General features: G+C 38.3%; 1 protein-coding gene across 2 annotated transcripts in view; it reads right to left on the bottom strand.

Moving 5' to 3' along the window:
- Positions 1-23,281, bottom strand: part of DLGAP2 (DLG associated protein 2) — a 589,152-nt gene that overhangs the window by 176,313 nt on the left and 389,558 nt on the right. For both annotated transcript variants that reach the window (XM_004707654.3, XM_045286735.1), the window contains one exon: positions 16,768-16,979. In XM_004707654.3, coding sequence (XP_004707711.1) covers positions 16,768-16,979 — 212 coding nt within the window. The remainder of the gene's footprint in view (positions 1-16,767; positions 16,980-23,281) is intronic.

Raw genomic sequence — 23,281 nt, 5'->3', positions numbered from 1 at the left:
AATTCAGTTTTGAATTCTTTCTTCAAAACCATTTGTTTTTGCTCAAATATTGCTTCCTGAATTAGTTGAAAGTGATCCAATTATTTTGGTAGTCACTTTGTGTAATCCCTTCATCTTCTTTTGATATGTCTTGCTTCATTTAATATCTTACCCCTAGAGTCTTTCAACATTTCAATTTGAAGCTTTACCTTTTCATCAGTTCATTCAGCTTGAGAAATAATATCAAGTGTACTTGTCCCTTTTAGGTTTCCAACTTTGGATCTTTGCACATTTTATTATAACACTTCACTTTGTATTTTCTAGCCACCCTTGGAAATCTTTTGTTAAGCTCTTTGAAGTCATCACTTCTTCCAGTCACTTTAGCTAGTCTACATTGTCGAGCAATTTTCATAGTATTTTCTGACATTAACTTTGGCCTTCCTTTCATTGATCTTTTTAATGAGCCATTGCTTTGTTCATGCGCAATACACTTTCTGTCATACTGTTACTCATCTTCTCTGCCATTACAAATCGATTCTTGTGATGATCTTTAAATTCAGGTGAAATATACTCAAAGTTGTACTTTGGCTTTCTTGAGGTTGTTTTAATTTTCTTCATCTTTAATTTGAACTTGCATGTGAACAACTGATGCTCTGCTGCTCAGTTAGCCCCTGGCCTGAATAGAAAAGACACGGGTGAGGTCCACCTGTGCAGTGGCCATTTATATTGTTGAAATAAGGAATTTTCTATGAAGAAATTATTTTTCAAACTCCTACAAGGGAGTTTAATTTCTATCACCAAGGACATACTTTACAGCTACCATTCTTTCTTGTTTTAATTTTTGCCTTCTAATCCTCAGTAGTGAGTATGCATGTACATCAGCTACTTTAAAGTTCTCTCTGGTAGTTTTAGTACCTGTGTCATTTCTGAATGTTTTGTTGATGCTTTGACTATTGATAATGTCTCACTTTCCCTACCTTATTTTTATTCTTTCCATTGGTTGACTTTGGCAATCATGGTGTGATAGGTAGGTTTATTTTGCCAACCTGCCCAATAAGTACATGTGGAATTAATAAGGTCACAGCTTGATTGGAGGGCAAAGATATAAATGGCTTGGTAAGCCTCACCTTTCTCTCTTGTTCTCTGGTGATTGGACCAGTGTGTGGCTGCATTAGCTAATTCTCTGCCTCAATTTGTGAGCTACCCTAACTGTGGGACACCCAGCCCATGTATCATGTCACTAGAACTTGAGGTTCCTTAGAAACCTGTTTTGCCATGCTGCTGGCATATATATCACTTGAGCTTAGGACTTTGGATCCTGTCATCTGGCTGACTGTTGGTGACCCGCCGCTGGCCAGGCTGCCTGCATTGCTCTATGGAAGACTCAGCTGTCTGCTTCCTTGACCTTGGATCCAGCAGCCCTAGTGATTTGAAGGACGTCCAGTATATTAACTGTTTCACGGAAGTGAGTTTAACTGAGCCAGCTGTACCGCTATGTGGACTAATTAGCTGTTACATTCCTTTCATGATCTATCTATCTATCTATCTATCTATCTATCTATCTATCTATCTATCTATCTATCTATCATCTATCTATCTATCTATCTATCTATCTATCATCTATCTATCCAACCATGTCTTGTTTTTTTTTTTTCTCTGAAGAACCTTGTCTAACACACATGGGTAGAACAGTAGAGATTCAGTAAATAGTAATCATGCTTGGAAACAGATATGCCTCTTACTTTGTTGGGTTTTAGTGTGGGTACTTGAGGTAATTTCATTAGAAGTTAAACTGGTCCACTACTATGATAGTCAAAATTTAATATAATCCTATAATTTCTGAAAAATACTAATACATGAGCTAAATTAAAAGTCCAGTATGTTTAATTCTGCTTACAGTAATTCTGTAATGACTAGGAATCAATTCCACTGCACCTAACAAAAACAAATTTAATTCAGTAATAAATTGAAATTTACAATTCAAATTGTTTATACTAATCCTAAATGATACTTTCTACATGAGTAGTGTTTCTCTGCTTTCCTCATTTACAGATAAACAGAGTTCTATTCCAAACCTAGGCAGCTGACTTTCCTGATCAATCACCATAGCTATTTATAATCTTCTTGCATTAAGGCCGTAAGGCAATGTGCAACAAAACCAAGTTTTGGTTTGTCTTTGCTTTATTTTTCTTTCAAGTGAAAAACTTTCCGTTACCTTGCACTATTGTAGAGAACACAGCAAGGTGCAAGTTAAAGTCCTTATTCCCTTAACAAGGGAATATCTTACATGATTACAGAGAGGATTAGTGTCATTTTCCTCAGTTTAACAGCAGAGACAAGACTGTTTCCCCAGAATCACCCTGTTCCACGAAGCCATGCTTTTGAAAGTAGAATCGCTGCAGTCTTCACAGAAGAGCTTTTATATGGCGTGACTTCAAAGACGGACTGAAACAGACCTTAAAGATGGAATCTTCTCGCAGTTCAAAAGACCTGTAGACACAGTCCATTGGATAGCACCGTGCAGTCAATTGCAGAATGCACACAAACTCCAAACGGTTAGTTGTCAGTATGATAATTCAATGATAAGAACATACATTTATACCTATTAAATGAAAAGTAAAGTGTAATGACTAGTTTGCCATTTTACTTGCATTCTTAAATACTGTTAATGAGAAGTTGTTTGTGCATCCCAAAATGAGAATAAAAACTTTCAAGAAATTAACCAACAGGAATTCTCATTTTTGTCTCTTGAATCATTCTGCATCTGAAACGATTTTTAGAATCAGCTCCTGCTGGGTGAGGTGCTGTGCACAGTGCAACAGGGAGAAAAGCAATTTTCACCCTGTGAAATCGGATTCTTTTCAATTGTGTTTTAAATACATTTTAGAACTATCAATTTTGCTTAAAACAGTCTTTGGGTACAAATTAACTGTAAAATGGGGAGAGCCTATTTATTTAATTAAGTTGCAAAAATATCAGATTAAGTTAATTTAGATTATTTTCACACCTTCTTGTCTCACAGCAGCTGGGAGAACTCCCATTAGTGCGAAATCTTCCATTAGCTCTAGAGAGTAACCGGGTGCAGCAGTCTATGGGAGCCAGGAGGGACAGGTGGCAAGCTGACTAAGAAGGCTCATTTTGATTGCCCTGGTTTCTGGTCTATTTTCTAAGACATAGAAAATATGTCTTATTTGTCTGGGAATCCCGAGAGAGTCTCTTTCTAAGAGAAGGACATCTTGCTTGGTAAAGTGGAGGGGCGGTGAAGACGAGGAAGGGCCCTGATGAGATGGATGGACGCAGTGGCTGCAGCAATGGGCTCCGACCTGAGAACAATTGTGAGGACGGCGCAGACCAGGCTGTCCTGCGTAGGACCGCTATGAGTCAGAACTGACCTGGCAGCGCCTAACAATAACAACAACATCGACAACGACAACATATGTTGTGGTTACAAAGCCTCAGAAACCCTACATGGGGTGGCTATTATTATAGTTAGTTGGTATGGCTTGTTCCCTTTTTTTAGTTCTTATAACTCAACTCTGCTTACCTACAAATTCATGAATTCCCGCTCACAAGAAGTTCATTCTTGCCTTTAGGTATAGACTTGTCTGTGCTTTAGCTGTCTTTCCCCACATCTTTAATTTATAATAATCCTTCATCTGATGTCCAATTGAACTTTAAAAATAATACTCATTAGTCTATTGTTATTATTATTTTATCACTTAGCATCCCCCCCCCCCCCCCCCCCGTGTGTGTGTGTGTGTGTTACTCAGTCAGTGGCAGGAAGTAAAAGAATATATAAATTAAAAAAATATATATATATATATTTTTTTTCTTTCTTAATTGAAGTCATCTTCAGACGTGAGCAGGCAGCAACGTGACAGTGAGGACAGACCATTCTTCTTCTTCCTGATCAAGAATATCCCAAGTCCTTGGCTCCCCACAGCAGTCCTCTGTGCCCCACCGCTGCGGGATCAATGCCAAACGTATGCATTGCTGGGCAGTCTTCCTGGACATTGTTGCCATCAAAGAGATCCTTAGAGTCATTGAAGATGTCCTACTGTATGGATTTCTCATTGGCAACCAGGTCCCTCAACATCCCAGGGTTGCTTTGGCCCTGGTTGTCCAGATCCAAACCGGGCCTGGGAGCCTCAGGGAACATCTTGTTCTACATGTATATACAATTTTTTAAGTGAATAAGCATCTTCAAAAAATATCTCCTTAAACTAGTTTTAAAACACAAACTGGAAGATGAAGAAGCCTTGAGCTTGGGGTTCAAACCTTGGTGGGAGAAAGCTGGGGCTGGCTGCTCTGGCTGAAGCTTACAGTCTCAAAATCTCTGTGGGACAGATCTACTATCCTATAGGTTGCTATGATTCAGAATTGACTTGATGTAGTGGGCTTCATTTGTTTTGGTCCCTTATTTATAAAGAGTAGTGCAAAGTAGATAAGTCAATTAATGATAGCTAAGGTTATTGTCATTAAAATCCATGTAATTATTACTGTTACTGTAGTATCTTAATTAGTGTTCTCTAGTTCACCTCTCTGGGTGGGTTGTAATATCCTTTGTAATGAGTACACAGAACTCGCAGACAAAATTCATGATAAAAACATTTATTAAGAAGTTAACAAGTTGTAATGTCAATGAGAAATGTTCAGAGTTGAGCTGTTTATCAGGACACTTTACTAAGTTCTGACAAGTTTGCTAATAAATGCCCAAGAAGCAAACTACTCTGCTAGAAGCCTCAATCCAAGGGCATTCAGTTGAACTCCATGGGTCAGCAAACCCAGCTCCTGAATTAAGTGTCCAGAGGGACCTCCCTCCAGTAAGCCTCAGCCCACAGGCATTCAGCTCTACTTCAGAGGGTCAGCAAGTTCTATTGCCCCAGAGTCAGTTCCCAGAGGCATCCCACTCCACAAGAGAGTCTCCTGCACCAAAGGACTCCACTTGCTCCGTGGGTTGGAAAGTCCCCCACTCTGTTTGATGCTCTGGTTCCTGGTTCTGCTGCTGCTCCTCTGATGGTCCAGCTGTCTTCTGGATCCAGGAGGTTCCCTACACAGAGATCTTTGGGTTCACAGGATCTGTTCCACTCCCCGATCTTGAAGTAGTGAGATCATTCCTCCTGGTTCTCAGAGGTCTAATTTTATCCACAGCATGATGGCACTCCAAGAAATCCTGTTCCCAATTACTCACAGGTGAATCCTATCAGTATCTTCCGTTACCATCTTTCCAGGCCTGTGCAGCAGGAGAGGTCATTTGGTGGGAGTCAGAGACTCTGGTTAAAGAGCCCATTGAATGAGTCACTGTCCCTGCACTGTTATGACTAGTCCATCATCGATTCTTAGTTCTTCTATCAATCTTCCTTTATGTGTTATCAGCTTGTTGTCAGACTTGTCTGTGTCTTGATTATACCTAAATGATTCAAAATTTGGGATTCAACATTAAGTTGAATATTCAAAATTAATAGAAATATTAATTTTTTTCTTCCTTAAACACCATGCTGTTCTCTGGGAAATTAATCTTGCTATTCACATTTGAAATATTCAACTGCCCACCAGTGGTGAGAGTGGTGATACCTGCAGGGTGGAGGGAAGGTGGGGTAGAAAGGGGGAACTGATTACAAGGATCTACATGTAACCTCCTCCCTGGGGGATGGACAAGAGAAAAGTGGGTGAATGGAGACATCAGATAGTATAAGATATGACAAAATAATAATAATTTATAAATTATCAAGGGTTCATGAGGGAATGGGAGCGGGAAGGGAGAGGGAAAAATGAGGAGCTGATACCAAGGGCTCAAGTAGAAAGCCAATGTTTTGAGAATGATGATGGCAACAAATGTACAAATGTGCTTAACACAATGGATGTTTGTATAGATTGTGATAAGAATTGTATGAGCCCCTAATAAAATGATTAAAAAAATAAATATTCATCTGCCCATTGCATATTCTATCTATCCTTCAGGATGAACCCCTCAGTGTAAATATAACTTCCTCAGAGAGATAAGCCAGAGCCCTTATACTGGCCGGGGAATCTTGTTTTACAATTTTAGAGAAATCTCAAAATTTACCTTTACAAATTATCTATGATACTTCTAACTACTCAGTCTACTGCCTCTGTGTGACTGTAAGAAGGGGGAACAGACTCTCTGTAACTAGCTTAGGGTTGACGGACTGCACAGTCTCTATCATAAGCACTCAATTTTGCCTTCAAGCTCAAAAGTAGTCATAGTTGGTCTGCAAATCCATGAGTATGGGTGTGTTCCAATGAACTGTATTTGTAAAAACAGGCAAGGAGTCAGATTAGACTAGTCGGGCCATGTTTTCCCAACTTGGAATTATAAGATCCTTGTTCCTATCTTCTTTGCTGTGCACATTTCAGCACTAGAACAGCACATGCACACTGAGCTTGATCTATATGTAGTTAATGAATAAACTTATTCTTATCAAAATTAAATTTAATTCAAACACAAACATTTCCCCCAAGCTATTAAGCACAGCCAATCAATGGAAGGCTTTCCTCTCAGGCATTTCTCATATTCTCTCTCTTCACTTCAACAGACAGCACTTAAAATCCACACTGCAGTTATTACCAGCACTTGCATATGAGCACATGAAATTTAAAGAAATGTGTTCAATACGTAGGGTGAAAATGGTCAATTAGGAATTCAAAGGCAAAAAGTAATCAAGGAACAAAGGCTAACAGAATATTTTGGCAGTACTGATAATTAAATACTAGACTGAACCACTCCTATTGCCGACAGGCCCATTCTGACTCCTAGCTCTTCTGGTGGACCTGGGAAAGCCACCCCAGGGGGCTTCCAAGGCTACAACTCTTTATAGAAGCAGTTTGAACCACTGACCTTCTGGCTAACAGCCAAGTGCATGAACACTGTCCCACCAAGGCTCCCCATTACATTTCCTAAATTCAAACATTTAAATGTGTCTCAGATAAAAAGAGACCCTACAAGGAGACACAGTGAAATTTATCAGTGGAAGGATTATATTTATGGTACCACAATTATAAGAAAAAATAAAATAAAATGATGGTCAATGTTCAGAAAGTGTCCTGAAGGGTTTTATATTTGTAAAACCAAATCATTATCCACCAACATCAAGATAACACTCGAAGGGCAGCAGGTCAATGGTGTCCTCCAACACATCCAAGTTCAAAGTGTCATGACGTCCGTCTGCTGACACGTTCCCTGGTCTCAGAGGCTCATGATTCCCAGGTGCTCACTGCGCTCCTCTGAAGACTCTCTGATGACTTTTTGAAGGTCAATTTTGAAAATTCAAAGATGTTTTCCCTATTTCCACTACACATGAGCCTTTTTGTGGCTTCTTGGAAACACAGGACTATATATAACACAGACAATGAGAACCATGGGGAATTTCCCATGCCTACCCATGTCCTCCTTTTCTCTCCTCTTCCCAAAATATCATTCCTGGTTTTAAAGTGCAGGCCCTGCAAAGGGTAAGTGTAATAGTGTTAGAAGATCACTGGGCATGGGATTGAAATAGTGATTTTTAACTCAGGCACTTGCTCATTTTTGTGACCTCACTTTATTTCCAGGACTCAGGTTTCTGCTCCATTAAGTGTGCACAAGTATAACTTCTATGAGTGAGTTATTGAACCTGAGAAGTTTCATTTAAAATGAAAATATAGGACATTACATTGATATTAATGAAATGCTAATTAAATATGTGATATATTAATGTAGTAATAGGCAATAACAATAATTTCATTGATCCAGCCTATAACATAATTAAAATTTTCTTTTGCAAAATCTCTGTTTTATTATAAAAAAGATATTTTATATATTTTACTATGCAATGCACGTTTTTAATGAACATTTAAAAATTAAGCTAACTTATTTGAAAAGTTCAACTGAGCAAGGCATCCATTCTGTAGTATGGAAGACAAGGCAAATGTGAAGGATTTGGTTCCTACATTAAGAATTAAAATGCCCTTTTTGATTTGCAGCTAGAGGTGCAAGATTACCTTCCAGTACCTTTTGCTTCTGGAGAAGGCCCTGCCTCAGTCCCTACAGTCCCTTAGTAAGGATTGCTTGCTCCACACCTGCTTTTCATCAAGGTAAGGTTAAGATGTGCGCCCATGGCAAGGTCAGATTTAAACACTTACTGATATTGAGCACAGCATGTGATTTCAGTATTGAGGGTCCTGGGTGGATGGGGCACCGGAATCCATAGAATAGATTTCATTAGTTCAGACATCCAGAAGAAAATGGGATGTTCCAGAAATCCCAAGGAGTAGATCCCTTTCCTTAGTAAGCTCCTGTGATCAGAAGCCTCACTTTCACCACTCCTGTTTTCCAGTTATGAGTGTCAGGTATTAATCTGTGTTGGCTGGGTTCTGTTTTTCACTGTTAGAATTGGTGATGATCCAGGCCAACTTTCTTTGCTGAAAGAATTCTGTTTTGAAGGCTCTTCCTCCTTTTTGGCTAGATGCCACCTGAAATTTGACTCCCCAGATTCCCTGGGTATTTCATGGACTTGCAAATTCTTAGAGGATTACTGGTAGCTATGGTGACACCATTCCCTGGTGCTGGCACCCTTCAGGGAGTTAGTTGTTTTTTCTATTTCATTACCTTTATTGAAGTGTTAGAATTAAGGGAAAAGAGTAACTTGAACATTCATAAATGAAATTTAGCAGAGTCCCTAAACATTTGTTGCAAGAAAGAATGAATTTAGAAATAATTGAGCAAATAGGAAAAATAAACCTGGATGCCAGATTGTCTCTGCAGGTAAATGAACAGAGGTGTGGATGGTCAAAAGCAGAAGTAAGTTTGAATATATAATATGAGCAGCTGTTACACAGTATTTTTATCTCCCCCAGGTCTTAGCTGGTTCAAAGTGACTAGATGTATTCTGCTCAGGTATTAAAAACTGTCGGTTCCCAAACCCATCTGTGGGCAATAGGACATTCCTCACAGAAGGGTCACAAGGCAGGGATGAGTCAATCAGAGTGCTGTGTAGCATGGATGAAACACAATATTCCTCTGGTTCATTGAGACTTCCTCAACCTCCCACTACCATGACCCCAGTCCTACCTTTTAGTTCTAGTTAGACCACAGCATGTACAGATAAGAGCTCAGGACACACAGAATGTAGGTCAGATAAACCTCTCAGGAACAGAAATGGGACTAGTGAAACCAGGAGGTTAGCGGGAAGGTAGGGTGGTGGGAGGGAAGGGGAAGCAGGGAGAACCAATTGCAATGATCGACACATAACACCCCCCACCAGGCCCAGGGAGGAACAACAGAAACGTGGATGAAGTGAGACAGTGGTTAGTGTTAAGATAGGAAAGTAATAATAATTTATAATTTATCACGAGGGCGGGAGGGTGGGGGAAAGAGAGACAAAAGGAGGAGCTGATACCAAGGGCTCAAATACAAAGTAAATGTTTATAAAATGATGTTGGCAACATATGTACAAATGTGATTGATACAATGGATGTGTGAATCATTCTAAGAGTTGTAAGAGTTCCCAATGAAATGATCTTAAAAGCTAAACTAAACTAAAAACAAACAAACAAACAAAAAAATCTGTTAATGAACTTCCAGCTTGATTCCTATACTGCAATGGTGAAGTGCTATGTTACTAGTTAGATTACATCATCATATGTCTTTGACTGCCGCATTATTGGGTTGCACTGTTGAATTCATTGAACTCTGTGAGGGTAATGGTTGATGTGCCAGTTATCGAGTGTGGTTATTATAGAAATACTATAAATGGGTGGCTCTGGTGACCAAAGGTACAGCCATTTCCCAATCATACCCATTCAACAATTTGTGACACCTGCTACCACATATGAACACAGCCCCTTCTCTGCCTTAAGTCAGAGCCATGCCTTCCTGGATCAGGCTCCGGTGTGCCACTTCTGGATCGGGAAGTGCATGAAATATACTTCATAAGACTAGAAAAATGAGCAGGGACAGGTTCCTCACTCCTGGGCAGGTGAAAGCTCTTTCTATAACCAGCCATGTTGCCTCCAGCAGAGCCCCTGGGTCTAAAAGAAACAGCTCCTCCATGGAATTAAAAAGATGGCAAAGCCATCAACAGACAGTTCACTACAAAGGACATCCGAATGGCCAACAAGCATGAATCCAACAATCACTAGGCATCCAGGAGCTATAAACCAAAGCAATGATGAGATACCACCGTATACACACAATGAAGTTCAAAGAAACAGAAAAATAGCCAAGCCTGGGGAGGGTGCAGAGAGATTGGAACACTCATACACTGCATGTAGGACTGCAAATATGTACAGTCACTGCGGAATGAAATATGGTGCCATCTCAAACCACTGTGAATAGAAATTCCACACAATCCAGCAATCCCTAAGGAGTAGGAGTCATAACACACATGCATATGCACACGTTCATCACAGCGCTGTTCACAATTGCAGGGAGATGGAAACAATCTAAATGCCCCTCACTAGAAGAAAGGATAAAGACACTTTGGGAGCACGGGAAGGTGGGGCAGCAGTCTGGACAGTTGAGGAAGGTGAACTTCAGTGACGTGGAAGGCCGAAATCCACACAGGGAAAGGAGAAATCGAGGAGTAGGGAGAGGGAACTATTGGGGGATGTAATCAGTAGTGGAAACTGTTGGATACAAAGATGATCATCTGAAATGTAAACTTCCAAATAATCTACAATAAAAAGTGTTTAAAAATCGAAATAAAACACATTACTCTAGGGCGGTGTGTGTGTGTGTGTAGAGTTTCTTCTAGGAATGAGCAGCCTGACCTCAGCAGCCTGTAAGTCTGCCAGAGGACTCCCACATTCAGTACCTTAACCCCCAACAGCATCAGGGCGGGCATGAATTCCATAGAGCTCATAGAACCCTCCCCTACACTCCTCCCCCTTATCCTTAGCTGCTTGGCTGACAGAGGGCACTGACCCACACGGGGTGTGCAGCCCCGCACATTTTCCCTTCTTTGGGCTCTGCCCTTGAAACTCCGTGGTTTGGTTGAATTTTTTGTTTCTTTTCTTTCCTCTCACCTTAATTTTTATTCTTTTTCTTCCCTCATTTCTCTTAGGTTTTCTCCTTACTATTCTTTTGTTAGTTTTGCTTATTGTATTTTTCTTTTCTCTATTCTTTTGTTTTAATTTGCCCTTCCTTTTTATTAAATGCTTCTTTAAAATGTCATTTTCCTGCTTTTTTTCATTCCTTCTTCCTTTTTTCTTTTTGCTGCTTGGTTTTGTTTTCTGTTTTTCTCTCTTTTGTCCCCAAGGACAAGTCTGGCATGGCCCAGACACACCAGCCCACTTGTGGTCCCAACCAAAACTGCTCACAATTGTACTTCATAAACACTATACCGAGACCTGCACACACATTCAACATAGTACCCACCAGGTGATGATTTAAGAACACATCCATACACAATCATCCAATAATACAAACACAATCACACCAAAATGCCCGAGAGATATCACTTTCAATTCACATGAAATGGGAATTGCTTAAACAAGTGAATGAAGAACAGAGCCATATTTGCCCTTTGGAGGAAAAATTAGAAATGAAAATGAAAAATTAGAATTTATAAGAAACCTACAAAAAATGAAAAATTAGAATTTATAAGAAACCTACAAATGGAGACTACGTAAAAAAGGCCAAGGAGTTGAACTCAAATCAAAGGAAAGCTGTATCACTGAGCATAAAGGCACATCTTCCATTACTACTGTGCTAGAGGGATCATCAGAACAACAGCAATCCGAAGGAGGAGTCTAAGAATGTTGTGGGACAGTACCAAGAGAAAAAGTTTAGGTGTAATAGGATTTCTAGAATAGGAGGAGACAAAGGTGATTCAATAAAACCAAGCTCTGATTCCTCGGCAGAAACCATGCAGGTAAGCAAACAATCGGATGTCATATTAAAATTCGGGGGGGAAAATGCCAACTAACAATCATAAACCCAGGAAAATTGGCTCTCAGAAATGATGATGACATGAGAACATTTCCAGAGAATCAGAAATTAAGGCATTTGTTAAAACCAGACCAAGCATACAAGGAGTTCTTCCAACAGAATAGCAACATCAGCAGACCTGAGATTAAAACAAATTGACAGCACTAACAGCAATCGAGTGCTCATCATGAAACACACCCACAATACTGAAAATAGGGACTGAGAGATACAAACTTATGATGCAGACACTTACAACATGCCAGAGGAATCAGTGTACTGACTAGAACTTCCAGAAGAAGAAATCACGTTGATTTAAGTTGGGTGAAGGGAAAGGTAATATACAATAATAGTGAAGTAGGCAAATAATTATAGAGGCTGGGGAAGACATTGGGAGGAATGCAGGGGAGAAAAGTAACAAAGAAATGTACTGTTCTATACACAAATTTTCTGTAATGGTGAGTTATATGAGTAGATGTATGGATAGACTCAGGCTGAATGGGTGTGTGTGGGGGTGGGGTTGCATACCCACAAATATATACAGGTTTGATTAAGGTTATCTGTACATAGATATTTGCCTGTTGCAAATATTTCCGAGAAGGTAGTGGAACATACAGAGGACAAAATTATGAAAATTTCTTAGACACAGCCAAACAGCTTTCAACAATGAGTCCCTGGGCCCGGGAGCTCAGGACCACGGTCTTTGGGGACACCAAAATCAACTGGTAAAACATGGACCACAAAGACAACGTTCTGTATCCTGTATTGTCGAGTAGTGACTGGGGTCTTAAAAGCTCATGGACACTCACTCATCTAAGGTGCAACTATTGGTCTTTTTCTGTTAAGAGGACATTAGACTGATGAAAAAGATTTATGCAAACAATTAGTCCAATGGAATAATGGATCATGTGAACCCCAGCTTGCACAATCCTGAGACTACAACAATAAGATGGTACCCAGCTACCACAACCCACTTCTCCGAAAGGAATTGTATTAGAAGATCCTAGGTAGAGTGGGAGAAAACTGTGAAACAACGCTCCACATCATCAATCTGATCAGGTTTACTGTTTGAAAAGAGCTCGGTGAAACCTAAAAACTGTGGACCATGTTTACCCTTCATTTTCTGGACATGAACTTATACTTACGGTTTCAAATCATTTCAGCCAGACAATGGATGGATTTATAAGGGGAGCGATAGCACTAGAGAGGTACTCACATCTTAAAATAATCTGCCATTTGAGATCAAAATGGTAGTGTTCACCTAAGGACAAATTCATAAGGCTAAGAAAAGATGGAGGACTGAAAACAGGAAACAGGGAAGAAGTGGGAGAAAGGGTGTTACATCCAGGGGATTGCAATCATTAAGATGAAACAAATGCGTATAAATTGTTGCCTGATGTAATTGTAAAACTGATGATCTGCACTGCAAATCTAAACCCAAGTCACAATAAAGTCTGTTTCAATCGTGGAGGGAAGGGAAGTGGACTCAAGATAACCAAACCAAACTTATTGTTGAGTTGATTCCTACACCCAGTGCTCTCTGTAATCGATACCAGCCCTGCCTCATTCACATGAAAAGATCTCCCCTTCCCAAATGAGATTACAACGACAAGTACAGAGGTTAAGACTCACGATATACATTTTTAGGAACATAATTCCATAACATTCCACCCTTTGCACCCAAACCCATGCAAACGGCCACATGCAAAATATTATCACATCATATTAAAAGTCCTAATCAACACCAAGCCCCCAATCACATCTTCTGAAACATTTAAACCAATTTGGGTGAGACTTATGCATTTTTCAACCTAGGGAAAATGTTTTCATGGTGAAACTGTGAGCTATGTAGTACACGTTATCTGTTCCCAATGTACAGTAAAGGCACAGGCATAGGTAGAAAATTTTCACTATAGATAAAAAAGACTCAGAGGGAAAGGAAAAACAAAAGATGCCAAGCAAGTACAAAACACAGCAGAAAAAATATATTAACTTTCAAGGCTCAAAAATAAGTATCTCTTCTTTGAGACAGCATGGACAATGGCCCTACCCTTCAGATTCTGTACATTGACCATTCCCTCTGTAGAGTGACTTTGCGTGAAAGACCTTCAGCTCTGGGCGTTAGTTATTTCTTTAGGGCTCACTGGGACCGAACATCTGCTCCCTCAGCATAGGGGCCTTTTCATCCTCTTCACCCCAGCAGGTCTCATTCTTCTGCCTCTGGGGCATAGCAGCTCTGCCCCTTCAGCTTTGGACAGTTTTCCCAATTCTCTGGCACACCTTCAAGACAATTCCAGCTCCAGGATTGAACCGGTAAAGATCGGAGGGCATTAAGGGCTTTACATTTATAAAACGCAATGGTTACGGAGTCTGCACCACAAAAATACCTTGTGAATCCTAACTTCTAACTTTTACAAGGATGAGGTTCTATATGATGAAGAAAACTCATCAATAAAGATGAGAGAATGGACCAGGGCAGTATAATATTGTTAGGGACTAATAGGGAAAGAGTGTGACTGTTGACATGAAAATAATGTTCATAAATCTTAAAAATTACCTGTTAAAGCATGCCTCGTTCCCCTATTTATCAATGGTTTGTTTCCAATGTACAGAATCATGAAGTGAATCATAAAGCTTTAAAATGAGACAGTATATCCATGGTAATTTATTCACTAATTTAGAACTGCAAGTCATAAGTGAATTTGTGAGTTCCAAGGGACTAAGCATCATTGTTTAATTTTCATCTCTGCAAAGCAATTTGACATAATTCAAAATGCTTAAATGTTGTTAGTCCATTATTGTAGCTACTGTGCCAATCCATCGCATACCATGCTTTTGATAACTCTACTTCACCAAGCATGATGTCTTCCTCTAGAGATTAATTTCTCCTGATGAAGAGTCCAAAACAAGCGAGTTGGAAAATGCTCTCTTATGGTCCAGCTTATTTTCATTGGCTAATTTTAAAGTGTATTTCCAGGACTTTCTTTCTTGTCTATTTTCGTATGCACTCTCCACTAGCACCTCTCCATCATGGATGCTCAGCATCATAGCACCATCTAAATCCTTCACCTGATAACAAACTGACTTTAGTCATCTTCAAGTGTAAGTTGATGAGGATCAATGCCCAACTCATTTATTTTACTTTGGAGGGGGTGTGTGTGAAAGGTTCAAAGGACATGCCTTTGTGCCTACACAGCATTTCTTACAGTTCTCCAATTAACCTTACTGATAGTAACTCTTTCTTTACTTACATATATAGAACTTCCTTCCCCTTAAGTTTCTTCAGAGCATAACTTTTTTTCCCCCTTAAAGTTATTTTTTCAACAAACGTTCTCTGGCCATCTTCTTAATGAATAGAGGCATTGAGTGAGACAGGTAGTGGTCCCTGCTGTCATATTTCCTGTGTGGTATTCCAACACCACAGCTGTTGAAGTTAGTGGAACTAGATGGTAAAGATATGGTTCAAATTTGTTAAATAGAATACTCAGCTGCAATTCAAGCTTACTTTTTCATTGTGGAAGTTAGTGCTAATGAATGATAACGAATTGTTGGAAGAAATCAGTTATTTTCCTTAACATGGTATGCATCATGGATTCGTGAAGAATGATTCACCAGTAAGATAGCAATGTGGAGCTCTGCAGTTTTGCTCTGTGCATCACAATTCATAACCTTCAAGCAACATTTGCAAAGCATCAGGAAGCTTTGTCACCTTGTTGTGTCTCATTTACATAGTACCATTGACAACTTACAGTTGCAAATCAATGGCAACATGTAAAGCAGCTCGCACTATTTACAGACACATTTGCTTGTAGGAACTTTTATGCACAATAATATGCTTATTAAAATAATAACTATCATTTCTTTGAATAGCCTGTTCCTCAAATACTTTGTATCTGCTTATCTTTTGGCAGATAGTTATCAATTCAGGCAATCCAAAGCGCATGAATGAGAGAGATCAGTTCATGTGTGTGTTTTTCAGAAATTGAAGTGAGCCGGTACAGATGCATAGGGTTTTATTTCGCTTTAATGTCAGAAAGGACCCATTGCCTTTTCACTGCTTCAACAGCTATGTGCTCAGAAAAAGATGATTATTTTAATGAAGAATTTGTTTCAAGTAGGGGTTGGTTCAATTCTTTTGTCAAAGTGAGGGAAAATTTACATGACATTAGAGGACTCTTGTGGTGTAGTGGTTACACATGGGCTGTGATTTGAAAGGTCAGCAGTTTGAAACCAGCCGCTCTGTGGCTGACAGATGGGGCATTCTACCCCCTAAACAATTGAAGTCTCAGAAAGTCACAGGGCAGTCCTGCCCTGTCCTACAGGGTGGCTAGGAGCCACCATCGACTTGATGGCAGTGGAGCTGTCATGACATTTGAAGTACTGCCTATAATGTGTTTTCTGGCACATACAAAGCTAATTCATACCGTACCTGCCCACCCCCACAATAATTATTGCCTAGAAATATGCACTTATAAAGTTATAGTAAACAAAACCATCACAATATAAATTTTATCCATACCAACATATATAATCACACAAATAGAATAATATCACCTTGATGAAAATATTTGGAATGATTGGGAAAGATATATAGATAGATATCACTGATCAATAAGTTTAAAATTTGATGTAGAAACATACATATTTTCTCAATTACAATGTATTCAATAAATAACCAAAGGTCAGGTATTGCTTTTTTTTTAGACGTGAAAATTGATGCCCATAGAATCTAATGTTTTCAACTCAGGAGTTTTCTTCTTAGGTTGATGGCAAATAGCCTGAGATTAACAAGATCTGATGAGAGAAGAGTTCTGAAACAAAGAAGATTTGTTCTACAAGAGGGAAGACAAGTTAGTCATTCTTACGTTTGGTGATCTCCAAGTGGCCTCTGTCCAATGGATTTTAACAAGGACTCTGGTCGAATTGCTACCTTGGGTGATGTTTTGGGGCTAGAGTCCGATTCTCCACTCTCCTCATCTCCCATGGCTTTAATATAACTCCCACTTCTCATTCTCCTGCACGGTATCTCCTCATCTTTACCACCAGTTGGGTACCCTCCCCATTCATCTTGAGGCACCTAGGATAAAAAGATATACCATTTGCATCAATCTTGTCATTTATCATTTTATAAGTGGCTTTTGGGGCAGGGATTCTCTACAATTACTTGAAGTTATAGCTCTTTATGATCAATGATCATAAAGTTAGAAACACAAAGATAGATATTCCTTAGCATTTGGTCATTCAAATCCTAAAAGGATATAGAAATATAATTATTGTTTCATTCTACTATAAAATGAATAGACATTTTGAAAAATGTTAGTAAAGTAGAAGAAAAAAATGCTTAAAAACTCATTAGGTAGGGGAAAAAATCACTACTAACTTTATACCATTAAATTTGTTTCCATATAGCATAAAAACAGATTGAAAATTAAGAAAATTAGGGAAAGAGGCAAATAATGAAATAAAATAAATAGAAAAAGTGAAGCCAGATGAGGTAAAGGGAAAGAACATAAGAGAAAAAGGAGAAAACGAGGAAGAAAACAGCTACAATATTGGAAATGTATCCCTTAGTATCAAGTTGAAAAGGGGTAGAGGTTTAACTCTAGAAATTGAGCTACGTCATACATGAAAAACACCTCCACTGCTACAAGAAAAATAATTTTGTAACTAGTAATTCCATGCTATTTCCTACAGAATTATAAACGTTTGTTGTGAAGTGCCACTAATGTGATTCAGTCTCTTACTGACCCTATGTACAACCGAATGAAACAATGCCCAGTACTAAGCTATCCTCATAGTCACCGCCACGTCTGAAATTATTGTTACAGTCCCAGGGCCGGTCCATCTCACTGAAGGTGTCCCTGTTTTTTGCTCACCCTCTACTTTGCCAACCGCAATATGTTTCTCCAGAGTGCGGTTCCTCCTGATTAATAACATGTACAAAGTACATGAGATGAGGTTAGCCATCCTCGTGTCCCAGGAGCATTCTGGATGTACTTTTTCCAAGACAGATTTGGTCATTCTTTTAGCAGCCCGTGGTTCAATGTTATTGTGTTAGTCTGGGAACTTTAGAGAAACAAATCCACAGAAGCTCATGTATAGGAGAGAGTTTTATATAAAGGGTAAGTGCACATTAAGAAAACATCCCTACCCAGAGCTGCCCAAGCTCACAAGTCCAACATTAACCCGTATGTCCGACACCAATCCACAAGTCCTCCTCCATCTCACAAAACACACACTATGATGTTGACTGCAGGAGGAAAGCCGAGTCAGTGAGCGTGTAAGCATCTCAGCGCTGGAAAAGTTGAGTCTCCACAGGATTGCTCCAGCACCCAGGGCTGCATCAGGGTAGGTCCATGCGGCTTCTCCTCGGGGATGTCTTGCAGGAAGTGAGCCTGGCCAGCTGAAGCAGGGAACTGCTAAGGCAGCTGCACCCTGGTCCGACCATCACAAAGCAAGAAACCCGAGAACTAGAAAGGCGAGGCTCATGGAGCCATTTATCCCTCCACCCTTCAATTAACCCCACATGTGTTTATGGGCCAGGTTGGCACAATAAACTAACTCAGTTGTTCTCTACCATAATTCAAATACATAAATTCTTTAGTTTTCCTTATTCCTTATTCAGCTTTGGCATATCTATGAGGTGACTGAAAATTCCATGGCTGGTGTCAGGTACACTTTACTTCTCACAGGGACATCTTTGCTCTCTGACACCTTAAAGAAGCGTTTTTCAGAAGTCCAGTGAAATACATCCTCTGATTTCTTGACTGCTGCTTCCTTGAGCAGCGCTTATAAATCAAAGTAAAATGAAATTCTTGACAACGTTAATCTTTCCTCCATTTTTGTGATGTTACTTAATTTTCCAATTATGAGGACTTGTTTTATTTTTTATTGAGGTAAAATCTATTTTATAGACTATAGTCTTTGGTTTCCATTAATAAATGCTTCAAGTCCCTTTCCTTCTAACAAGCAAGGAAGTGTCATCTATATATGACAAGCTGTTAACGAGTCTGCCTCCTACCCTGATGGCCTGTTCTTGTTCATACAGTCCAAGCATTAAGTTTACTTACTCAGCATACAAACTGAATAAGTCTAGTGAAAGGATACAATCCCCACACACCGTTCCTGAGTTTAAACCACCCACTAGCCCTATTCTGTTGTATCTTGATCTATGTAAAGGTCCCACATGAGGACAGTAGTTGTTCTGGAATTTCCATTCTTTGCGATGTAATCCACAAGTTGTATGAGCCAGACAGTTGAATACATTTCCATAAGTAATAAAACAGAGTAAACATCTTTCTGATAGTTTCCCTTTCAACTGAGGTCTGTATGATATCTGCGATGATATCCCTTTTTCCGTGTTCTCTTTTGAATCTGGCTATAATTTCTGGAAGTTCCCTCTCAATTTCCTGCTGAAGCCATATTTTGAGTTATCTGCAGTAAAACTTGTGTATGATATTTATAATATTTTTGATAACTTATGCCTCTTCTTCAATCACTTTTCTTTCAAATGGGTACACATATGGGTCTCTTCTAGTTGGTCTGGTAGCTGTCTTCCAAATTTCTTGGCACAGATGAGTGGGTTTTCAGCATTGCATTTGTTTGTTGAAACATCTGAAATTTTATTGTCATATCCTAGAGATTTATTTTTTCGACAATGCCTTCAGTACAGTCTGGATACCAGTGGTCTTGATCATATCACACCTCCTGAAGTGAATGAATGTTGACCGATTCTTATTACCGAAAATTCTCTCTTGCTTCCTGTGTTGCTCAGTATTTTCCCCATAGAATCCTTCAATATTTCATCTTGAGGCTTGAATTGTTTCTCCAGTCCGTAAGCTTGAGCGTGTTATTCACTTTTGGCTTTCTAATCTCAAGTTTTCAATATTTTATTATAATACTCTTCTTTGTCTTTTCTTTGTTATTAGCATGCATTTCAGCTTTTGTACTTCATTTCTTCTATTTGTTTTAGGTGCTGCATGTTCAAGAGCAAATTTCAGAATATCGTCTGACATCCATTTTGTTTTTTTCTCCTCTTCTTTTTTAATGTTCTTTTTCTTTCTTCATGCATGATAATTTTTATGCCATCCCACAACTCATCTGGTCTTTGGTGATTATTGTCCTATGTGTCAAATCTATTCTTGAGATGGTCTCTATATTCACATCATATATTTGGTAGTTTGTAGTTAGGCTCTCATGAACTTGAGCTTGTTTTAACTTCATCTTCAATTTGAACTTGCATATGAGCAAGTGATTATTTGGTAGCCTGTCTCTCACTTTATTCTGAATGATGATTTGGAGCTTCTCCACTATCTCTTTTCGTAGATTTAGTTGGTTTAAGTCATGTATATTACATTTGGAGAGGTCTATATGTATAGTTTCTATTAATGTTGTTGAACACATGTTTTTGCAACAAATAGGTCATTGGTTTTGCCAAATTCCATCATGTGATCTCTGGGGTCATTTTTTATCAACCATGTCATGTTTTCTAATTACTGATCCTTCTTTGCTTCCAACTTTTGCATTCCAGTGTAGCACTAATTACCACATGCAGTGGTAATTACTGCTTGCATGTTTGATCAATTTTAAGCTGTAGAAGTTGGTAAAAATATTCAGTTTCTTCATTTTCAACATAATTGGTTGGTAGGCAAAATTGAATAATAATTGTATTATCTTGTCTTCCTTGTAGCCACATGGATATAAATCCATCTCAGACACTGGGTGTACCTCAGGATGGATCTTGAAATATTCTTTGTGATGATGAATATTTCATCATTCCACTATAATATCTTATTCCCGGTATAGAAAGTTATATAATTATGTGAATCAAAATGGCCAATACAAGTTTTTTGGCTCACAAAGACCCAGAATATTGGCCTTTATGTATTCAATTTATTTTTGACTACATTCAATTGTCCTAGATTCTTACTTTACTCATCTTATGTTCTGATTATTAATGGATTCTGTAGCTATTTATTCTCCTCATTCTGAGTCATGCCACACCAGCAAATGAAGGCACAAAAAGCTTTACTACGCCCATGACATTAAGGCTACTTTGGGCTGTAGCTCTGTCTTAGTAATATTTTGAATGCCTTCCAGCCTGAGGGACTCAGCTTCTGTCAATATATCATAAAGTGTTCTGCTGATATTTATAAAAATTTCTCTGGCCAATCTTTTAAGATGTAGATCAATCACCAAGTCTTTCTGCCTAGTCTTTCTTAGTTTGCATGATCTGCTGAAATCTGTCTACCATTTGTGACCTGCTTGTATTTGCAACATCAGGGGCATAGCTTTCAGTATCACATAAATAAGCAAGCCACCACACTGCCAAACTAATGGACGAATGGTGGGAACTATAAATACATGTTATACATGAATCCATGTATTAAACAGCTACTCAAAAATTTCAAGAGCAGGGTAAAGGATAAATATGATAAATCAAGTAAATATATTTTCATTCATCAAGCATACATAACATTGAGATTACCACTTTACTAAAATCAGAAACAAAAAATCAGGAAACTTGTTTTAATAAGGTGTTTCCAACACTTGCATTCTGTCTAGGATATAGATTTCTGTTCACAGATGTTCATTAGCTTGACCAGCTATGTGGAAGCTCTGGAAAAAGTCTAATCTATAGGGCAACTTCACATTTACAAAACTAAACAGAGTAAAACAAAAATCACTGTGCAGCAGCTCAGTGTAAAGATCCTCACACTTCATGATGCATACTACACAATCAATTCTGCGTGAAAAAAGGATCTAACATCCTGGCAATTGGAGAACATAAATCTCTTGCAATTACTTCCTTTACTTTGATGTTCATGTAGAAAGAAAATGATGTCATGTTTTTAAAAAATTCACAGTAGGTGTTTTTCATTTGTAAAATACTTAGACATATTGACATATAGTCTTTATATGATTCTAAAAAGAATGCAACTCTTTCCAGTCTTGCTATTGCAAATGAGCCAATTATTCACTTCCGGAAGAGACCCAAGCACCTCGTCTGTGTGGAAAGGCAGTGCTTTTCACGTGACAGTCCCTTTTATCCATCGCCTGAAAACAGGAGATGGTAACACAGCTTTGGGATGAGAAAGGTTCTATGCTACAACTCAGGAAAACGGAAACCAAGTCGGAAGGACGAAAGCATCCCTTACTTATGTGAAGCGTTTTCACCCCCCTGGCCAAGTCCAGAGGAGCCTACGCAGTGCCGGACAGTCCCGATTTTTAACAATTGGTTCCGCAGCCCACTGCGTTTTTAAAAAATCCCGATATTTGGAAAGATTGCCCGACAAGCTATTTTGCCAGGATATGAGTTTTATATTATTTTGGTTAATTTTATAATGTTAAACTTTAATAATAACAAATAATTGTTGAGAACTGATTATCGAGAACTGCTTATCAAAGTTCGCATTGTTGATCAGTTGTTAGAATTCGACCACCATTGTTTGGACATAATGAAGAATGGAATTTTTTTTGTAACTGTCTCACAGACGATACATATCATACTGCATGCTAGTGCTAGTTAAACACGTGATGTCAACAAAGCAGCTATTCAGATAATTTAGGGAAGTAAATTTTCTTGAATTTAACAGACAGTACTCGTATTATTTATATTTTATAGTGGTGGCAAAAATCTAGCGCCGGCCTCGAAAGTGACACGACAAATTCAGAGAAAAAAATTATACGTTAGTATTGTTATTATTTAGAAAGAAATATAGGATTAAAATTAAAATAATTTAAAATATATAGTTAATTTATAACAATCAAATTAATTTAATTTATAAACTAACAAAATATGTTCATGTAATTATGTACCTGCTTACTGTGTTTTTAAGTAATATGTGTATAATAATTTATAATATAATTTAAAAAATTTTTTTTAGATTTTTAACATAATGAGTAAGAAAAGAGGATGAAAATTCAACAATGATCTAAGAAGTGAATTTCCTTTTATTAAAAATACCAAAAGCGATTACATGGTAAAGCACTTGGAGACACAGAAACATAAAAGATATTTAAATACTGCTGTATCTTCCTCCAAAATACAGGAATTTTTTCAGAAAACAACTTATGGAGATGAAGAAAAGAAATTAGCATTAGGAGAAGGACTTACATGTTTTCATGCTATTAATCATAATCATTCTTTCAGATCTATGACCTTTTAAACAACAACAGCAATCTACTAAAAAAAATTCACTCAAATGAGAAATATGCCAAAGAATGTGCCAATAAAATAATACTGTACATAATTTTAAAAATGTATTATATTTGTAAATTGTACTTATGTTGAAATAGAGACATATATATTACAATACTATTTTTGCAATCTATGAAAATTTTTGTTGCTCCATATAGACCAAATTTTTAATCAAGAAT

This window comes from Echinops telfairi, unplaced genomic scaffold, assembly GCF_000313985.2.
Source record: "Echinops telfairi isolate 266 unplaced genomic scaffold, ASM31398v2 ScPeMD7_9;HRSCAF=40, whole genome shotgun sequence".
Lineage (NCBI taxonomy): Eukaryota > Metazoa > Chordata > Mammalia > Afrosoricida > Tenrecidae > Echinops > Echinops telfairi.
The sequence above is the reverse complement of the archived record's forward strand: the minus strand, read 5'-3'. Positions and strand labels throughout refer to the sequence as shown.